We start from the raw sequence: 18,444 nt of genomic DNA, 5'->3' as shown, positions 1-18,444 counted from the left end.
AACAGTATCACGGTATTGCTGTACATAGAAGACGTAATTACATTATCGCAGGTTCAAGTCCTCTAAGGGCGCTAGGAAAAAAGTGAAAAGAAATTAATAATAAAATTAAACATTAAAATAATACAAAAAATAATAATTAATAATAAATGATAAATGATAAAAATGTGAATTGCCGTCTTTTCCGAGGATACAAATAAAAACATTTAAATATTACAGAGAAAAAATTAATAACTCAGCATCCATAAATATTTGATTTATCAAAATATAAAATTAACCCAATCAGTAAACGCTGTATAAAAGAAAAAAAAAATCCAGACACCAGAATTTAGTTTTTTAAGTCATCGCAGCAAAAAATGCGAACGAAAAACGTTGTATGTGCCCCACAGTGATATCAAGAAAAAACTCCTCTCACCATGGAAAAAAGAAAGAAAAATAAGAACTAAGTCATGGGTCTAGGAAAATGGAGGCAGAAAGATAATTTTATTTTTTACACATTTCTGAATATTTTTAAAACAATTAAAAATAGTAAAAAAAAAAAAAAAAAAACCTTATGTTCGGTATCGCTGTGGTCATACTGATGAGGAGAATCGTGTCGTCACGTCATTTTACCGCACATACACATTGGGCGGAAATGCGTTTTTTTTAACCATTTCACTGCACTTGGAGTTTTTTTTTTTTTTCATTTTCCAGCTCTCTCTCCTCGGATGCGCCCGTTCACCTCCGGCAGTAAATGTCGCCTCTGCCCCCGGCCGGCGCTCACCTCCGGCAGTAAATGTCGCCTCTGCCCCCGGCCGGCGCTCACCTCCGGCAGTAAATGTCGCCTCTGCCCCCGGCCGGCGCTCACCTGGGCAGGTGTACAGAGGGCCGTCCGTCCGTCCTGCAGCGCCAGGTGTCGGCCAGCAGGGGGCGCGCTGCTCCTCTCTTCTCTCCCTCCGCCGCTGTCTCCGGTGCTGAGCGCGGGATCGCATCGCTGCTGCTCCGGTGTCCGGGCTCCGCCGGTGGAGACCTCGCAGAGCAGAGCGCGGCCGGCGGCGGACAGTGCACAGGACACATGCGGAGGACTGTGGCTCCGGGGCAGCGGCTGCAGCTCCTATGACCCCCCAGACTATGAGGCGCACGGCGCGCAGGCTGCTCCTGACTCTCATCGGACTGGTGTGGATCGCCATCCTCATCTTCCTCCTGGGGGGCAGACGGAAGTTAGAGGCAGAAGATGAAGCCGAGGGGGAGCAGACGAAGGTAAGAGCCGACCCCACTAATCCCACAAAGTCCGGGGGCTGCTGCGCCCGCCATACCCGGGGATATCACCTCCTCCGCCGGCACCGGAGACCGGGAAAGTTCCTCCTGTGACCGAGCAGCACGTGGGAGACACCCGGGACCCCCAGTGTGTGTCCGGGGGGCTCACCTGCTCCGGTTATAGGAGGGGACCCCGAATCTGTGTGTCCGGGGGGCTCACCTGCTCCGGTTATAGGAGGGGACCCCGAATCTGTGTGTCCGGGGGGCTCACCTGCTCCGGTTATAGGAGGGGACCCCGAATCTGTGTGTCCGGGGGGCTCACCTGCTCCGGTTATAGGAGGGCACCCCGAATCTGTGTATCCGGGGGGCTCACCTACTCCTGTTATAGGAGGGCACCCCGAATCTGTGTGTCCGGGGGGCTCACCTGCTCCGGTTATAGGAGGGGACCCCGAATCTGTGTGTCCGGGGGGCTCACCTGCTCCGGTTATAGGAGGGGACCCCGAATCTGTGTGTCCGGGGGGCTCACCTGCTCCGGTTATAGGAGGGGACCCCGAATCTGTGTGTCCGGGGGGCTCACCTGCTCCGGTTATAGGAGGGGACCCCGAATCTGTGTGTCCGGGGGGCTCACCTGCTCCGGTTATAGGAGGGCACCCCGAATCTGTGTATCCGGGGGGCTCACCTGCTCCGGTTATAGGAGGGGACCCCGAATCTGTGTGTCCGGGGGGCTCACCTGCTCCGGTTATAGGAGGGGACCCCGAATCTGTGTGTCCGGGGGGCTCACCTGCTCCTCTTATAGGAGGGGACCCCGAATCTGTGTGTCCGGGGGGCTCACCTGCTCCGGTTATAAGAGGGGACCCCGAATCTGTGTGTCCGGGGGGCTCACCTGCTCCGGTTATAGGAGGGGACCCCGAATCTGTGTGTCCGGGGGGCTCACCTGCTCCGGTTATAGGAGGGCACCCCGAATCTGTGTGTCCGGGGGGCTCACCTGCTCCGGTTATAGGAGGGGACCCCGAATCTGTGTGTCCGGGGGGCTCACCTGCTCCGGTTATAGGAGGGCACCCCGAATCTGTGTATCCGGGGGGCTCACCTACTCCTGTTATAGGAGGGCACCCCGAATCTGTGTGTCCGGGGGGCTCACCTGCTCCGGTTATAGGAGGGGACCCCGAATCTGTGTGTCCGGGGGGCTCACCTGCTCCGGTTATAGGAGGGGACCCCGAATCTGTGTGTCCGGGGGGCTCACCTGCTCCGGTTATAGGAGGGGACCCCGAATCTGTGTGTCCGGGGGGCTCACCTGCTCCGGTTATAGGAGGGGACCCCGAATCTGTGTGTCCGGGGGGCTCACCTGCTCCGGTTATAGGAGGGCACCCCGAATCTGTGTATCCGGGGGGCTCACCTGCTCCGGTTATAGGAGGGGACCCCGAATCTGTGTGTCCGGGGGGCTCACCTGCTCCGGTTATAGGAGGGGACCCCGAATCTGTGTGTCCGGGGGGCTCACCTGCTCCTCTTATAGGAGGGGACCCCGAATCTGTGTGTCCGGGGGGCTCACCTGCTCCGGTTATAAGAGGGGACCCCGAATCTGTGTGTCCGGGGGGCTCACCTGCTCCGGTTATAGGAGGGGACCCCGAATCTGTGTGTCCGGGGGGCTCACCTGCTCCGGTTATAGGAGGGGACCCCGAATCTGTGTGTCCGGGGGGCTCACCTGCTCCGGTTATAGGAGGGCACCCCGAATCTGTGTATCCGGGGGGCTCACCTACTCCTGTTATAGGAGGGCACCCCGAATCTGTGTGTCCGGGGGGCTCACCTGCTCCGGTTATAGGAGGGGACCCCGAATCTGTGTGTCCGGGGGGCTCACCTGCTCCGGTTATAGGAGGGGACCCCGAATCTGTGTGTCCGGGGGGCTCACCTGCTCCGGTTATAGGAGGGGACCCCGAATCTGTGTGTCCGGGGGGCTCACCTGCTCCGGTTATAGGAGGGGACCCCGAATCTGTGTGTCCGGGGGGCTCACCTGCTCCGGTTATAGGAGGGCACCCCGAATCTGTGTATCCGGGGGGCTCACCTGCTCCGGTTATAGGAGGGGACCCCGAATCTGTGTGTCCGGGGGGCTCACCTGCTCCGGTTATAGGAGGGGACCCCGAATCTGTGTGTCCGGGGGGCTCACCTGCTCCTCTTATAGGAGGGGACCCCGAATCTGTGTGTCCGGGGGGCTCACCTGCTCCGGTTATAAGAGGGGACCCCGAATCTGTGTGTCCGGGGGGCTCACCTGCTCCGGTTATAGGAGGGGACCCCGAATCTGTGTGTCCGGGGGGCTCACCTGCTCCTCTTATAGGAGGGGACCCCGAATCTGTGTGTCCGGGGGGCTCACCTGCTCCGGTTATAGGAGGGGACCCCGAATCTGTGTGTCCGGGGGGCTCACCTGCTCCGGTTATAGGAGGGGACCCCGAATCTGTGTGTCCGGGGGGCTCACCTGCTCCGGTTATAGGAGGGGACCCCGAATCTGTGTGTCCGGGGGGCTCACCTGCTCCTCTTATAGGAGGGGACCCCGAATCTGTGTGTCCGGGGGGCTCACCTGCTCCGGTTATAGGAGGGGACCCCGAATCTGTGTGTCCGGGGGGCTCACCTGCTCCTGTTATAGGAGGGGACCCCGAATCTGTGTGTCCGGGGGGCTCACCTGCTCCTGTTATAGGAGGGGACCCCGAATCTGTGTGTCCGGGGGGCTCACCTGCTCCGGTTATAGGAGGGGACCCCGAATCTGTGTGTCCGGGGGGCTCACCTGCTCCTCTTATAGGAGGGGACCCCGAATCTGTGTGTCCGGGGGGCTCACCTACTCCTGTTATAGGAGGGGACCCCGAATCTGTGTGTCCGGGGGGCTCACCTACTCCTGTTATAGGAGGGGACCCCGAATCTGTGTGTCCGGGGGGCTCACCTACTCCTGTTATAGGAGGGGACCACGAATCTGTGTGTCCGGGGGGCTCACCTACTCCTCTTATAGGAGGGGACCCCGAATCTGTGTCCGGGGGGCTCACCTGCTCCTGTTATAGGAGGGGACCCCCAGTGTCATCCTGTACCCCGAGTGTCAGTGTCATTATCCTGTACCCCGAGTGTCAGTGTCATCATCCTGTACCCCGAGTGTCAGCGTCATTATCCTGTACCCCGAGTGTCAGTGTCATTATCCCGTACCCCGAGTGTCAGTGTCATCATCCTGTACCCCGAGTGTCAGTGTCATTATCCTGTACCCCGAGTGTCAGTGTCATCATCCTGTACCCCGAGTGTCAGTGTCATTATCCTGTACCCCCAGTGTCAGTGTCATTATCCTGTACCCCGAGTGTCAGTGTCATTATCCTGTACCCCGAGTGTCAGTGTCATTATCCTGTACCCCCAGTGTCAGTGCCATTATCCTGTACCCCGAGTGTCAGCGTCATTATCCTGTACCCCGAGTGTCAGTGTCATTATCCTGTACCCCGAGTGTCAGTGTCATTATCCTGTTCCCCGAGTGTCAGTGTCATTATCCTGTACCCCCAGTGTCAGCGTCATTATCCTGTACCCCGAGTGTCAGTGTCATTATCCTGTACCCCCAGTGACAGTGTCATTATCCTGTACCCCCAGTGTCAGCGTCATTATTCTGTACCCCGAGTGTCAGTGTCATTATCCTGTACCCCAGTGTCAGTGTCATTATCCTGTACCCCAGTGTCAGTGTCATTATCCTGTACCCCGAGTGTCAGTGTCATTATCCTGTACCCCCAGTGTCAGCGTCATTATTCTGTACCCCGAGTGTCAGTGTCATTATCCTGTACCCCAGTGTCAGTGTCATTATCCTGTACCTCTATTGTCAGTGTCATTATCCTGTACCCCGAGTGTCAGCGTCATTATCCTGTACCCCCAGTGTCAGTGTCATTATCCTGTACCTCTATTGTCAGTGTCATTATCCTGTACCCCGAGTGTCAGTGTCATTATCCTGTACCCCGAGTGTCAGCGTCATTATCCTGTACCCCCAGTGTCAGTGTCATTATCCTGTACCTCTATTGTCAGTGTCATTATCCTGTACCCCGAGTGTCAGTGTCATTATCCTGTACCCCGAGTGTCAGCGTCATTATCCTGTACCCCAGTGTCAGCGTCATTATCCTGTACCCCCAGTGTCAGTGTCATTATCCTGTACCTCGATTGTCAGTGTCATTATCCTGTACCCCGAGTGTCAGTGTCATTATCCTGTACCCCAGTGTCAGCGTCATTATCCTGTACCCCCAGTGTCAGTGTCATTATCCTGTACCTCGATTGTCAGTGTCATTATCCTGTACCCCGAGTGTCAGCGTCATTATCCTGTACCCCCAGTGTCAGTGTCATTATCCTGTACCCCAGTGTCAGTGTCATTATCCTGTACCCCGAGTGTCAGTGCCATTATCCTGTACCCCCAGTGTCAGCGTCATTATCCTGTACCCCAGTGTCAGTGTCATTATCCTGTACCCCGAGTGTCAGTGTCATTATCCTGTACCCCAGTGTCAGCGTCATTATCCTGTACCCCCAGTGTCAGTGTCATTATCCTGTACCTCGATTGTCAGTGTCATTATCCTGTACCCCGAGTGTCAGCGTCATTATCCTGTACCCCCAGTGTCAGTGTCATTATCCTGTACCCCAGTGTCAGTGTCATTATCCTGTACCCCGAGTGTCAGTGCCATTATCCTGTACCCCCAGTGTCAGCGTCATTATCCTGTACCCCAGTGTCAGCGTCATTATCCTGTACCCCCAGTGTCAGTGTCATTATCCTGTACCCCGAGTGTCAGCGTCATTATTCTGTACCCCGAGTGTCAGCGTCATTATCCTGTACCCCGAGTGTCAGTGTCATTATCCTGTACCCCCAGTGTCAGTGTCATTATCCTGTACCTCGATTGTCAGTGTCATTATCCTGTACCCCGAGTGTCAGCGTCATTATCCTGTACCCCCAGTGTCAGCGTCATTATCCTGTACCCCGAGTGTCAGTGTCATTATCCTGTACCCCGAGTGTCAGCGTCATTATCCTGTACCCCGAGTGTCAGTGTCATTATCCTGTACCCCGAGTGTCAGGGTCATTATTCTGTACCCCGAGTGTCAGCGTCATTATTCTGTACCCCGAGTGTCAGCGTCATTATCCTGTACCCCGAGTGTCAGTGTCATTATCCTGTACCCCCAGTGTCAGTGTCATTATCCTGTACCCCGAGTGTCAGTGCCATTATCCTGTACCCCGAGTGTCAGTGTCATTATCCTGTACCTCGATTGTCAGTGTCATTATTCTGTACCCCGAGTGTCAGTGTCATTATCCTGTACCTCGAGTGTCAGTGTCATTATCCTGTACCCCGAGTGTCAGTGTCATTATCCTGTACCCCGAGTGTCAGCGTCATTATCCTGTACCCCGAGTGTCAGTGTCATTATCCTGTACCTCGAGTGTCAGTGTCATTATCCTGTACCCCGAGTGTCAGTGTCATTATCCTGTACCCCGAGTGTCAGCGTCATTATCCTGTACCCCGAGTGTCAGCGTCATTATCCTGTACCCCGAGTGTCAGTGCCATTATCCTGTACCCCGAGTGTCAGTGTCATTATCCTGTACCCCGAGTGTCAGTGTCATTATCCTGTACCCCGAGTGTCAGGGTCATCATCCTGTACCCCGAGTGTCAGCGTCCCCCTGTGCGCTCCCTGCGGGCCATGTACCCCTGCGCGATCCCTGGGGGCTGCGTCCCCCTGCGCGCTACCTGCGGGCTGCGTCCCCCTGCGCAGATCCCTGGGCTGGAGTTGGATCCCATGATTTGCAGTGCATGATGGGATTGTGGATCTTCTCTCAGTACATACAGAATGAAATGCCCCAACTGATCCCTAATTTGTTCCTCTGACCAAACCCTGCAAATATCGCTGTATTATGGCTCGGCCATCAGAATGTGACCTGGTGAAATGCGTTTGTCCTGCCCAGAGTCCAATGATGGGGCAGTATTGGTGACCCCCTCCATGGTGTTCCCCGTCCAGGTATTTGAGCCGGTGCCACCACTGACAATATACGGTTTCTGCACGACGCGTTTCATCTCCCTGTTGTTTATATATCCTGTTTCTTTTACCAGAATTTGCCATAAATGTCAGTGATGGGAATGCTTCGTACACTGACCCCTTTAATCGCTAATGTCAGTGACTGCACTATATGGCGGTATACTTAACTGTCGTCGCCAGTGGCTAAACTAAGGGGTGTACATACTTTTTCTTATGCGTTCTACCTTTTAAAACCTTGAGTAAGTGTCACTTTTGATTGGATCCTTTACTTTTCTGCTGCCGTGGTGACATCATGGTGGCAGTGACCCGAGCTGACTAATCCTTTTTTTGGGGGGTTGTGGACCCCATTATATGCATCAGCAGTCATTCCTGCTCTCTGCTCAGGGCTGCGCAGCGGTGAAGGAGTTAACAGCGACTGATCTTGGATGCAGGTTCTGAATTGATGAATAATGTACATTTGGCCGGGTCCCCTGAAATTGCTCATGGAAGCCGATGCCGCCTCTTCCCCATCTCCGCGGTATAATTAGGAGGTTTATTAAGCCAACACCAGACGATCGCGCTCGCTGAGTGAACGTGTTTTGCAGGTTGCCCGCGATCAGAGGGCGGGATGTGATCGGGAGGACGGCGGCAGTGGGGGTCATTGTCTGATAGTAGAAGGATAACTCTCATTATCCGCCGGCTTCCTCCCTCTGATTTGGCTTCGTCGGTGATTAGCGAGCGCAGGCAGTTACTCAACGTTAAGAGGACTATAGGGAAGTGCTGTCAAGATGATGAGTGATGCCGAATCTCCGGCCAATAAAACCCTCCAGTAATAACGGTGTAAAGTTCATCAAGTTACAATGTATCCCACAGAGATACGGAAGCCCACCTGATACACCTAGGGTCCGGATCAGCAGATCATTAATCCTTGAGATCATCAGTCCTGGCACCAATCTAGGAATCATCTCTTCTACCCATATCTATCGGGTCTTCGGCAACTTGACAAATCTCTCGTAATATCTATATGGATATTTAAAGAAAACTTGGCGTCTGTTAGGTCATCTCAAGTGATGGACAGTGAGGTCCTCATTTTGGGTTTGGACCAGATTTGGTTCCAATTGTGAGCAGGTCCTAGATATCACCTTGCTGCCATAACCCTTCTGCTTGGCGTCAGATTTGGTCTTCAAATTAGACTTGGCACCACATATGGTGGGTTTCGTCATTAATCTCAACTCAATATCTCAGGATTTCATCTTTAATCTCGACTCAGTATCTAAGGATTTCATATTTAATCTCGACTCAGTATCTAAGGATTTCATATTTAATCTCGACTCAGTATCTAAGGATTTCTACTTTAGACTTGGTACCAGATATCATCTTCAATTTGGACTTCACGCCAAATATACAAGTCTTTCATTTGAAGACATGGCACCAGCTATATTGGGTTTCATTATTAGACTCGGCCTTCAGTATCTAAAGGATTTCATTGTTAGTCTTGGTCCTGGATATAATGGGTTTCATCATTAAGCTCGTCTAAATATCTAAGGATTTCATCATTAGGCTTGGTGCCATGTATTATTATTATTATTATTATTTATTATTATAGCGCCATTTATTCCATGGCGCTTTACATGTGAGGAGGGGTATACATAATAAAACAAGTACAATAATCTTGAAAAATACAAGTCACAACTGGTACAGGAGGAGAGAGGACCCTGCCCGCAAGGGCTCACAATCTACAAGGGATATGTGTAATCCACAGTGTTGTCCTTCTTTGCACCTGGAATCGCCTTTCTTCCACCCGTAATGTATGATCTTTAGTTTGGACTTGACACCAAATTTGCAAGGCTTTCATTTGGCACCAGCTATATTGGGTTTCATTGCTTGTCATTCAGTATCTAAGGATTTCATCGTTGGGCTTGGCTTTAAATATGGTCTTCATATTCATCGGCACCAGATATAGCAGGTTTCTTCATGAAGCTTGACTCAATATATAAGATTTCAACATTAATCTTGGTTCCAGATATGATCTCCAATCTGGACTTGGCATTAGATAATACAAGGTGTTACTCTCCTGTCTCGACTCCAGGGCCGGGCTTTGACCCCTTCCGCTATTTCCACCGCCTCGTGCTGTGGTCAACACCATTTTTTTTTTTAGGGAGCCCGGGGAAACTTCTGTGACATCATCACCCTAAACCTTTTAAGACAGGTGTAGGTATCTGAGTCTTCACTAAGCTTTGTGTTCAGTTATCATGAGCTTTGGAGTTTGCCTTATCGCCCGCTTCTGGCAATCATTCAGCTAAATGCAAGACTATTTCCCAAATAGACTTTCTCTTTTTTTTCCGTCTATTTTTCATCAATAATTGCATTGCATAAAAGCAGCTATAAATGGAAAAACGAAAATGAATTATTTAGTAGCATTTCCATTTATTTTATAAATATGCAATAAAACACCCAAATAGTTAATTCCACGTCTTAGTTTATTCCGAGCCTGCATTGCTTACGAAATTTGAGAATTTTTTTTTTTTGTTTAGAAAAAAAAAAAAGATTAACATAATGGATACCAGAAAAATTAGATTCTGGTGCCAAACTGAATGTATCTGGTTCTCGGCCAACAAAAAAATAGGAGTGGCAATCTATGGCGCCGAGTGTAATAATGAGATCCTCACAAAACTCGTAATATTTATTGGTATTTAAAGGGGATTTGCCACAAATTCAAAACCGTCCAGTTTTTGCTCTTATTTCATTCCTGTTGCTCCCCTGAGTATAAACATTTTTGTTTTTTTCAAATCTGCCAAACGGTTCAAGAGATATGAGCCTTTCTGTTTGCACAGTTACGTAGGTTGAAAAAAGACCTGTCCATCAAGCTCAACCGTTCTCCGCCAATTGTATGTTTTTGTCACTTAATTATGTGTAATCCACAGTGTTGTCCTTCTTTGCACCTGGAATCGCCTTTCTTCCACCCGTAATGAGTACCCCCTGGTCCTTTAGTACGGTCCTTGGAAGGAATAAGTCATGAGCCGTCCTCTGTACTGAGCACACATATTTATACATATAAATGAGATCGCCTCTGCTCTGAGGCCTTTGTTTTTCTAACCTAAATAAGCCCAACTTTTCCAAACCTCTCATCATATGAGAGGCCTGCATCCCTAGTATCAGCCAAGGTGGAAGGTTTAGTTCTCATTCTTATAGTCTTTAGCGAGGAGGTGTGGCTCACAAGTTCCTCTGGGGCGTATCCTTATGCTTCTCTGCAAGCCACGCCCTTTTTAGGACGCGCCATAAAACTATCACTAAACAAAAAGACCCACATCTCTGGAACCATATGGCGGATTTGAAAAAAACAAAAAGCGATGTACTCAGGGATGGGGAAGGAATAAAATGATAGGGAAAACTGGTGACTTTTAAACTTGTGACAAATACTCTTTAAATCCTGATAAATAATAATTTCTGTCATAAGACTTTATTAATCTGTCACCAGTTTTGTAAGAATGTCTTCGTTGTGGCACCATAGACTGGCAGTCCTAGATCTGCTTTCCCAGATGAGCACCAGATATGTTCAGTTTGGCACCAGAGTCTAATTTTTGTGGTCTCCATTATGTCAATCCTGTTTTTTTTTCACAGAAATTTTCAAAACGATGCAGAGACGGAATTTACTATTTTGCGTCTGTTTTACTGTATATTTATAAAATAAGTGGAAATACTACTAAATAATTCATTTCCAGTTTCCCGTTTATAGCTGCTTTTATGCAAAGGAAATATTCCGAATAGAGAAAAAAATAAAATAAAGTAAGAAGAGAGAGTCATTTCGGGGGATAGTTTTGCTTTTAGCTGAAGGAGGTTTGGATATTTTTATATTCTGCACTTACAGAAGCGAGAATAAAAGAGGAGTGAAACGAAAGCATCTCTTCTCCATGTGATCTCTCGTCGCTTTCATGTTGTTCCCACCTGGAAAATCACATCCACGCGGCACTTAATCTGCTCTTCCGCAGACGTCTTATCACGCTTTACGTAATATTCTGCCACTTGCAGCATAATTGCATCTCTGGTGAAATAAAATCAGTAGCGACTAAAAAAAAATAAAAATAAAATAAATTCATTTTTGTCAAATTCAGCTCAAGATAACAAAAAAGGAAGTTGGAAAAACAAAAAAAGTTTTGACATGGGGGTGTGAATAAAAAACACAACGCACCAGATTTTCATCAACCGTCCACGTTTTGTGTGATTTATATGGCGGCATAATGCTCAGTGACCGCGCGCTTACTTTTCTGGGACTCCTCCTCACCTCTCGGGCTGTTGTACTGGGACTAATAAGTACTTGGTAGAACTTGTGAGGTCTCTTCTGCAACCAGTCCAATATTTTCTTGAATGGCCTGTAAAAAGCAGCTCATATTGACCACACAAAGGGCCCCGATTCATTTTCTCCTTTTTTTTTTTTGTCAATTTTTTTGCGATTTTTTTTTTTTTTTTTTTTTTTGCCTGTTTTTCGTTTGCCCCTACATTTTGGGGTATATATGAAGATTTGATCACTTCTTATTACATTTATTTGGAACAGGAATTTTTTTTAAACTAGTGCAGAGACTCATAACATTTTAATTTTTCTGCGTTCAGACTTATGTTAGGGATTCTGTTTGAAAGAACAAATTTTAGTTTCTATGTGCCATTTTGTGGTGCATAAGATTTTTTTTCATCACCTTTTTTATTCCGTTTTTTGAGAGGTTGAGCAAGAAATTGCTCCAATTCTGGCCTGGTTTTTTTTTTTTACTGGTTAAAAGAATGTTAATGGCAATTGGATAGTTCGAGTAATTACGGACGCGTTGATACCAGTGAGGTGCGTATTTTGTTTTTCTTTTTGTATATTTATATTGCAAAGAATTTATAATGTAAAATACATTTTTTCATATAACTTCATTTGTATCATATAACTTCCTTTGCATTTCCCATAATGCATATTTGTCGCCTTTTTCCCCCTTTTTATGGAAAATTTCACTTTAATAAATATTATTGAAATAAAAAAAGTTAATATATATATATATATATATATATATATATATATATATATATATATATATATATATATATATATATATATATTAACTTTTTAAATTTGTCTCACTAGGGAACTTGAAGTTCATTAAGCCGGATCCCTCTTATAATGCCCCGCACTACTTCTGTACTGCAGTGTATTATATTTGTCATCAAAATACTGACCGACTTTCTATTACACATACCTTAGGCAGGGGGTAATCGCAGTAGTAAGATGACGGCCATTGCAACCCGTTGTCATCCATGATCACATCTCGGGGGGCCAATGGGTAGCGGGAATCAGCTGGCAGGTTCACTTTAAGTGTCCGCCATTTCATTGATCTTCAGATTACAAGGTCTTGAGTATGATTTCCGTATCCTTGGAGTGATGTTCTCTGTCCCCTGTTTACACATATGTCCATTTGTGTAGGCAATATTATTAAATTATAGGTGTCATTATTGGCCAGTGGTAATACCCGTGTTAACACTTTAGAGATGTGTTTAACCCCTTTACTCCCAAGGGTTGTTTGCACGTCAATGACCAGGCCAATTTTTACAATTCTGACCACTGTCCCTTTATGAGGTTATAACTCCGAAACGCTTCAACGGATCCTGGTGATTCTGACATTGTTTTCTCGTGACATATTGTACTTCATGATAGTGGTAAAATTTCTTTGATAGTACCTGCGTTTATTTGTGAAAAAAACGGAAATTTGGCGAAAATTTTGAAAATTTCGCAATTTTCAAACTTTGAATTTTTATGCAATTAAATCACAGAGATATGTCACACAAAATACTTAATAAGTAACATTTCCCACATGTCTCCTTTACATCAGCATAATTTTGGAACCAATTTTTTTTTTTGTTAGGGAGTTATAAGGGTTAAAAGTTGACCAGCAATTTCTCATTTTTACAACACCATTTTTTTTTAGGGACCACGTCTCATTTGAAGTCATTTTGAGGGGTCTATATGATAGAAAATGCCCAAGTGTGACACCATTCCAAAAACTGCACCCCTCAAGGTGCTCAAAACCACATTCAAGAAGTTTATTAACCCTTCAGGTGTTTAATAGGAATTTTTGGAATGTTTAAATAAAAATGAACATTTAACTTTTTTACACAAAAAATTTACTTCCGCTCCAATTTGTTTTATTTTACCAAGGGTAACAGGAGAAATTGGACCCAAAAAGTTGTTGTCCAATTTGTCCTGAGTACGCTGATACCCCATATGTGGCAGTAAACCACTGTTTGGGCGCATGGGAGAGCTCGGAAGGGAAGGAGCGCTATTTGACTTTTCAATGCAAAATTGACAGGAATTGAGATGGGACGCCATGTTGCGTTTGGAGAGCCACTGATGTGCCTAAACATTGAAACCCCCCACAAGTGACACCATTTTGGAAAGTAGACCCCCTAAGGAACTTATCTGGATGTGTGGTGAGCACTTTGACCCACCAAGTGCTTCACAGAAGTTTATAATGCAGAACCGTAAAAATAAAAAATCATATTTTTTCACAAAAATTATATTTTTGCCCCCAATTTTTTATTTTTCCAAGGGTAAGAGAAGAAATTGGACCTCAAAAGTTGTTGTCCAATTTGTCCCGAGTACGCTGATACCCCATATGTGGCAGTAAACCACTGTTTGGGCGCATGGGAGAGCTCGGAAGGGAAGGAGCGCAGTTTGACTTTTCAATGCAAAATTGACAGAAATTGAGATGGGACGCCATGTTGCGTTTGGAGAGCCACTGATGTGCCTAAACATTGAAACCCCCCACAAGTGACACCATTTTGGAAAGTAGACCCCCTAAGGAACTTATCTGGATGTGTGGTGAGCACTTTGACCCACCAAGGGCTTCACAGAAGTTTATAATGCAGAGCCATAAAAATAAAACAAAATTTTTTTCCCACAAAAATTATTTTTTAGCCCCCAGTTTTGTATTTTCCCTAGGGTAACAGGAGAAATTGGACCCCAAAAGTTGTTGTCCAATTTGTCCTGAGTACGCTGATACCCCATATGTGGGGGGGAACCACCGTTTTGGCGCATGGGAGGGTTCGGAAGGGAAGGAGCGCCATTTGGAATGCAGACTTAGATGGAATGGTCTGCAGGCGTCACATTGCGTTTGCAGAGCCCCTAATGTACCTAAACAGTAGAAACCCCCCACAAGTGACACCATTTTGGAAAGTAGACCCCCTAAGGAACTCATCTTGATGTGTTGTGAGAGCTTTGAACCCCCAAGTATTTCACTACAGTTTATAACGCAGAGCCATGCAAATAAAAAATATTTTTTTTTCCACAAAAATTATATTTTAGCCCCCAGTTTTGTATTTTTCCAAGGTTAGCAGGAGAAATTGGACCCTAAATGTTGTTGTCCAATTTGTCCTGAGTACGCTGATACCCGATATGTGGGGGGAACCACCGTTTGGGCGCATGGGAGGGCTCGGAAGGGAAGGAGCATCATTTGGAATGCAGACTTAGATGGATTGGTCTGCAGGCGTCACATTGCGTTTGCAGAGCCCCTAATGTACCTAAACAGTAGAAACCCCCCACAAGTGACCCCATATTGGAAACTAGACCCCTCAATGAACTTATCTAGATGTGTTGTGAGAACTTTGAACCCCCAAGTGTTTCACTACAGTTTATAACGCAGAGCCGTGAAAATAAAAAATCTTTTTGTTTTCCCACAAAAATTATTTTTTAGCCCCCAGTTTTGTATTTTCCCAAGGGTAACAGGAGAAATTGGTCCACAAAAGTTGTTGTCCAATTTGTCCTGAGTACGCTGATACCCCATATGTTGGGGTAAACCCCTGTTTGGGCACACAGGAGAGCTCGGAAGGGAAGGAGCACTGTTTTACTTTTTCAACGCAGAATTGGCTGGAATTGAGATCGGACGCCATGTCGTGTTTGGAGAGCCCCTGATGTGCCGAAACAGTGGAAACCCCCCAATTATAACTGAAACCCTAATCTAAACACACCCCTAACCCTAATTCCAACGGTAACCCTAACCACACCTCTAACCCTGACACACCCCTAACCCTAATCCCAACCCTATTCCCAACTGTAAATGTAATCTAAACCCTAACCCTAACTTTAGCCCCAACCCTAACTGTAGCCCCAACCCTAACCCTAACCCTAGCCCTAACCCTAGACCTAACCCTAGCCCTAACCCTAGCCCTAACCCTAGCCCTAACCCTAGCCCTAACCCTAGCCCTAACCCTAGCCCTAACCCTAGCCCTAACCCTAGCCCTAACCCTAGCCCTAACCCTAGCCCTAGCCCTAACCCTAACCCTAGCCTTAACCCTAGCCCTAACCCTAGCCCTAGCCCTAACCCTAGCCCTAATGGGAAAATGGAAATAAATACATTTTTTTTTATTTTTCCCTAACTAAGGGGGTGATGAAGGGGGGTTTGATTTACTTTTATAGCGAGTTTTTTAGCGGATTTTTATGATTGGCAGCCGTCACACACTGAAAGACCCTTTTTATTGCAAAAAATATTTTTTGCAATACCACATTTTGAGAGCTATAATTTTTCCATATTTTGGTCCACAGAGTCATGTGAGGTCTTGTTTTTTGCGGGACGAGTTGACGTTTTTATTGAAAACATTTTTGGGCACGTGACATTTTTTGATCGCTTTTTATTCCGATTTTTGTGAGGAAGAATGACCAAAAGCCAGCTATTCATGAATTTCTATTGGGGGAGGCGTTTATACCGTTCCGCGTTTGGTAAAATTGATAAATCATTCTTCGGGTCAGTACGATTACAGCGATACCTCATTTATATCATTTTTTTATGGTTTGGCGCTTTTATACGATAAAAACTATTTTACAGAAAAAATAATTATTTTTGCATCGCTTTATTCTCAGGACTATAACTTTTTTATTTTTTTGCTGATGATGCTGTATGGCGGCTCTTTTTTTGCGGGACAATATGACGCTTTCAGCGGTACCATGGTTATTTATATCTGTCCTTTTGATCGCGTGTTATTCCACTTTTTGTTCGGCGGTATGATAATAAAGCGTTGTTTTTTGCCTCGTTTTTTTTTTTTTATTCTTACGGTGTTTACTGAAGTGGTTAACTAGTGGGACAGTTTTATAGGTCGGGTCGTTACGGACGCGGCGATACTAAATATGTGTACTTTTATTGGTTTTTTTTTTTTATTTAGATGAAGAAATGTATTTATGGGAATAATATATATATATTTTTTTCATTATTTTGGAATATTTTTTTTAATTTTTTTTACACATTTGGAAAATTTTTTTTTAACTTTTTTACTTTGTCCCAGGGGGGGACATCACAGATCAGTGATCTGACAGTTTGCACAGCACTCTGTCAGATCACTGATCTGACATGCAGCGCTGCAGGCTTCACAGTGCCTGCTCTGAGCAGGCTCTGTGAAGCCACCTCCCTCCCTGCAGGACCCGGATCCGCGGCCATCTTGGATCCGGGGCTGGAGGGAGCAGGGAGGGAGGTGAGACCCTCGCAGCAACGCGATCACATCGCGTTGCTCCGGGGGTCTCAGGGAAGCCCGCAGGGAGCCCCCTCCCTGCGCGGTGCTTCCCTGCACCGCCGGCACATCGCGATCATCTTTGATCGCGGTGTGCCAGGGGTTAATGTGCCGGGGGCGGTCCGTGACCGCTCCTGGCACATAGTGCCGGATGTCAGCTGCGATAAGCAGCTGACACCCGGCCGCGATCGGCCGCGCTCCCCCCGTGAGCGCGGCCGATCGGCTATGACGTACTATCCCGTCCAGGGTCAGATAAGCCCAGGGCACCTCGACGGGATAGTACGTCTAAGGTCACAGAGGGGTTAAAGAGGATCTCTCACTAGATCAGATGGTTATTTTATTCCCACTCATCCCTCGAGTATTCCGATTTTTTTTATTTTTTAAAATCCACTATATAGTTCCAGAGATATGGTCTTTTTTTTACTTTAGTGCTAATTTTTATGGTCTTTACTATGGGGGCGTGGCTCAGAGGATCCTCTAGGGCGTGTCTTAAGATTGCTTTGTATAATTACCCTGTGAGCCACACCCCCTTAATAAGGTCCATAAGAATTTACTCCAATTAAAAATGCTCATAGATCTGGAACCGTACGGCGGATTTTCAAAAAAACAAAAAATGGAATACTCAGGGGATCAGCGGGAATATAATAAAAGCAAACAAACTGTCCACATTTGACCTCAGATCCTCTTTAAGAAAGATTGGTAACCAAGGACCTGCTAATATCCTATAGAAAATAATCCAAAATGTTGGGCATCGTTTCGCTTTCGAGCCGCATTGGCTTCCTGGCTTATACAATCAGTGCAGTCCCGAATGGTAGATGTAGGTGGTCATTTTCCCATCGGGCCATTATGGACCTAGCAATAGGAAAATAAACAGCAACAACCCCCAAATTAGGCAAAAATTTCAAATTCTAGTCTCATCGGCTTCCATGTTTCGTGTAGACCACGACTCGTAATAAGTGGAGAGCGACACAAAAAGTTAGGAACAAAAGCAAATCTCCAATCTCATTGACTTTGTGGCTTGAAAAATTAGTCTTGTCCTGATTGTCTGATATATAGTAGGGTTTTATTTCAGCATAGACTTACGGAACCAGAAGGACCATGATATGCTGGTCGATAGCAAACTCCATAGATGGCAATAGAAAAAAAACTCCAAAAAGTTGGGCACCAAAATAAAAACTTCTAGTCTCGGGGCTACTCAGCAAGTTGAGTTAATCCGGTCATGATTGGTTGGTCAATGGGATCGTTTTCTTTTTGAATATATGTTACAAACCAATTAGACTTGACCATGGGACGTTACAGAGATAGCAATATGGAGCAACACAAAAATTTAGAAAAATTGCAACCATTTTTTAATTTGTATTTTTTTTTAAATGGTTGTGCCAATTAGTCAAGTTTTCACCTTTTCACACTTGCCGACTAATAATCAGACCCCTCACATCCTGACCACGTGGTTCTGAAATGGAAGAGAGCGGTGGCCGCGTATGCTCCATTCACGGTCTACGGGACGGTTGGAGATTGCGCATGCGCACCATCTCTGTTCTTACAGGGCATTCCAGAGCCCGGTTTATGGAAGAAGTGGAGGTTCCCGGTAGATATGTGGTTACTTGTCCATATGAGATGAACCCCTTAAGCGTCCAATGTCTTTGGGATACAATTTATTCGACTCTTTAGTTAAAAGAAGAGACATTTCCCAGTAAAACTTTTCTA

General features: G+C 46.6%; 1 protein-coding gene across 1 annotated transcript in view; it reads left to right on the top strand.

Moving 5' to 3' along the window:
- Positions 1-962: 962 nt before the first annotated feature.
- The window catches only part of GALNT14 (polypeptide N-acetylgalactosaminyltransferase 14), a 473,304-nt gene continuing 455,822 nt past the window's right edge, over positions 963-18,444 (top strand). The window contains exon 1 of the mRNA XM_069768378.1: positions 963-1,236. Within this exon, the coding sequence (XP_069624479.1) occupies positions 1,093-1,236 (144 nt within the window). The 5' untranslated portion in view covers positions 963-1,092. The remainder of the gene's footprint in view (positions 1,237-18,444) is intronic.

Source organism: Ranitomeya imitator, chromosome 5, assembly GCF_032444005.1.
Source record: "Ranitomeya imitator isolate aRanImi1 chromosome 5, aRanImi1.pri, whole genome shotgun sequence".
In the NCBI taxonomy this organism is placed as follows: domain Eukaryota; kingdom Metazoa; phylum Chordata; class Amphibia; order Anura; family Dendrobatidae; genus Ranitomeya; species Ranitomeya imitator.
Note: the sequence above shows the minus strand (reverse complement) of the source record. Positions and strands in the feature narration are given on the sequence as shown.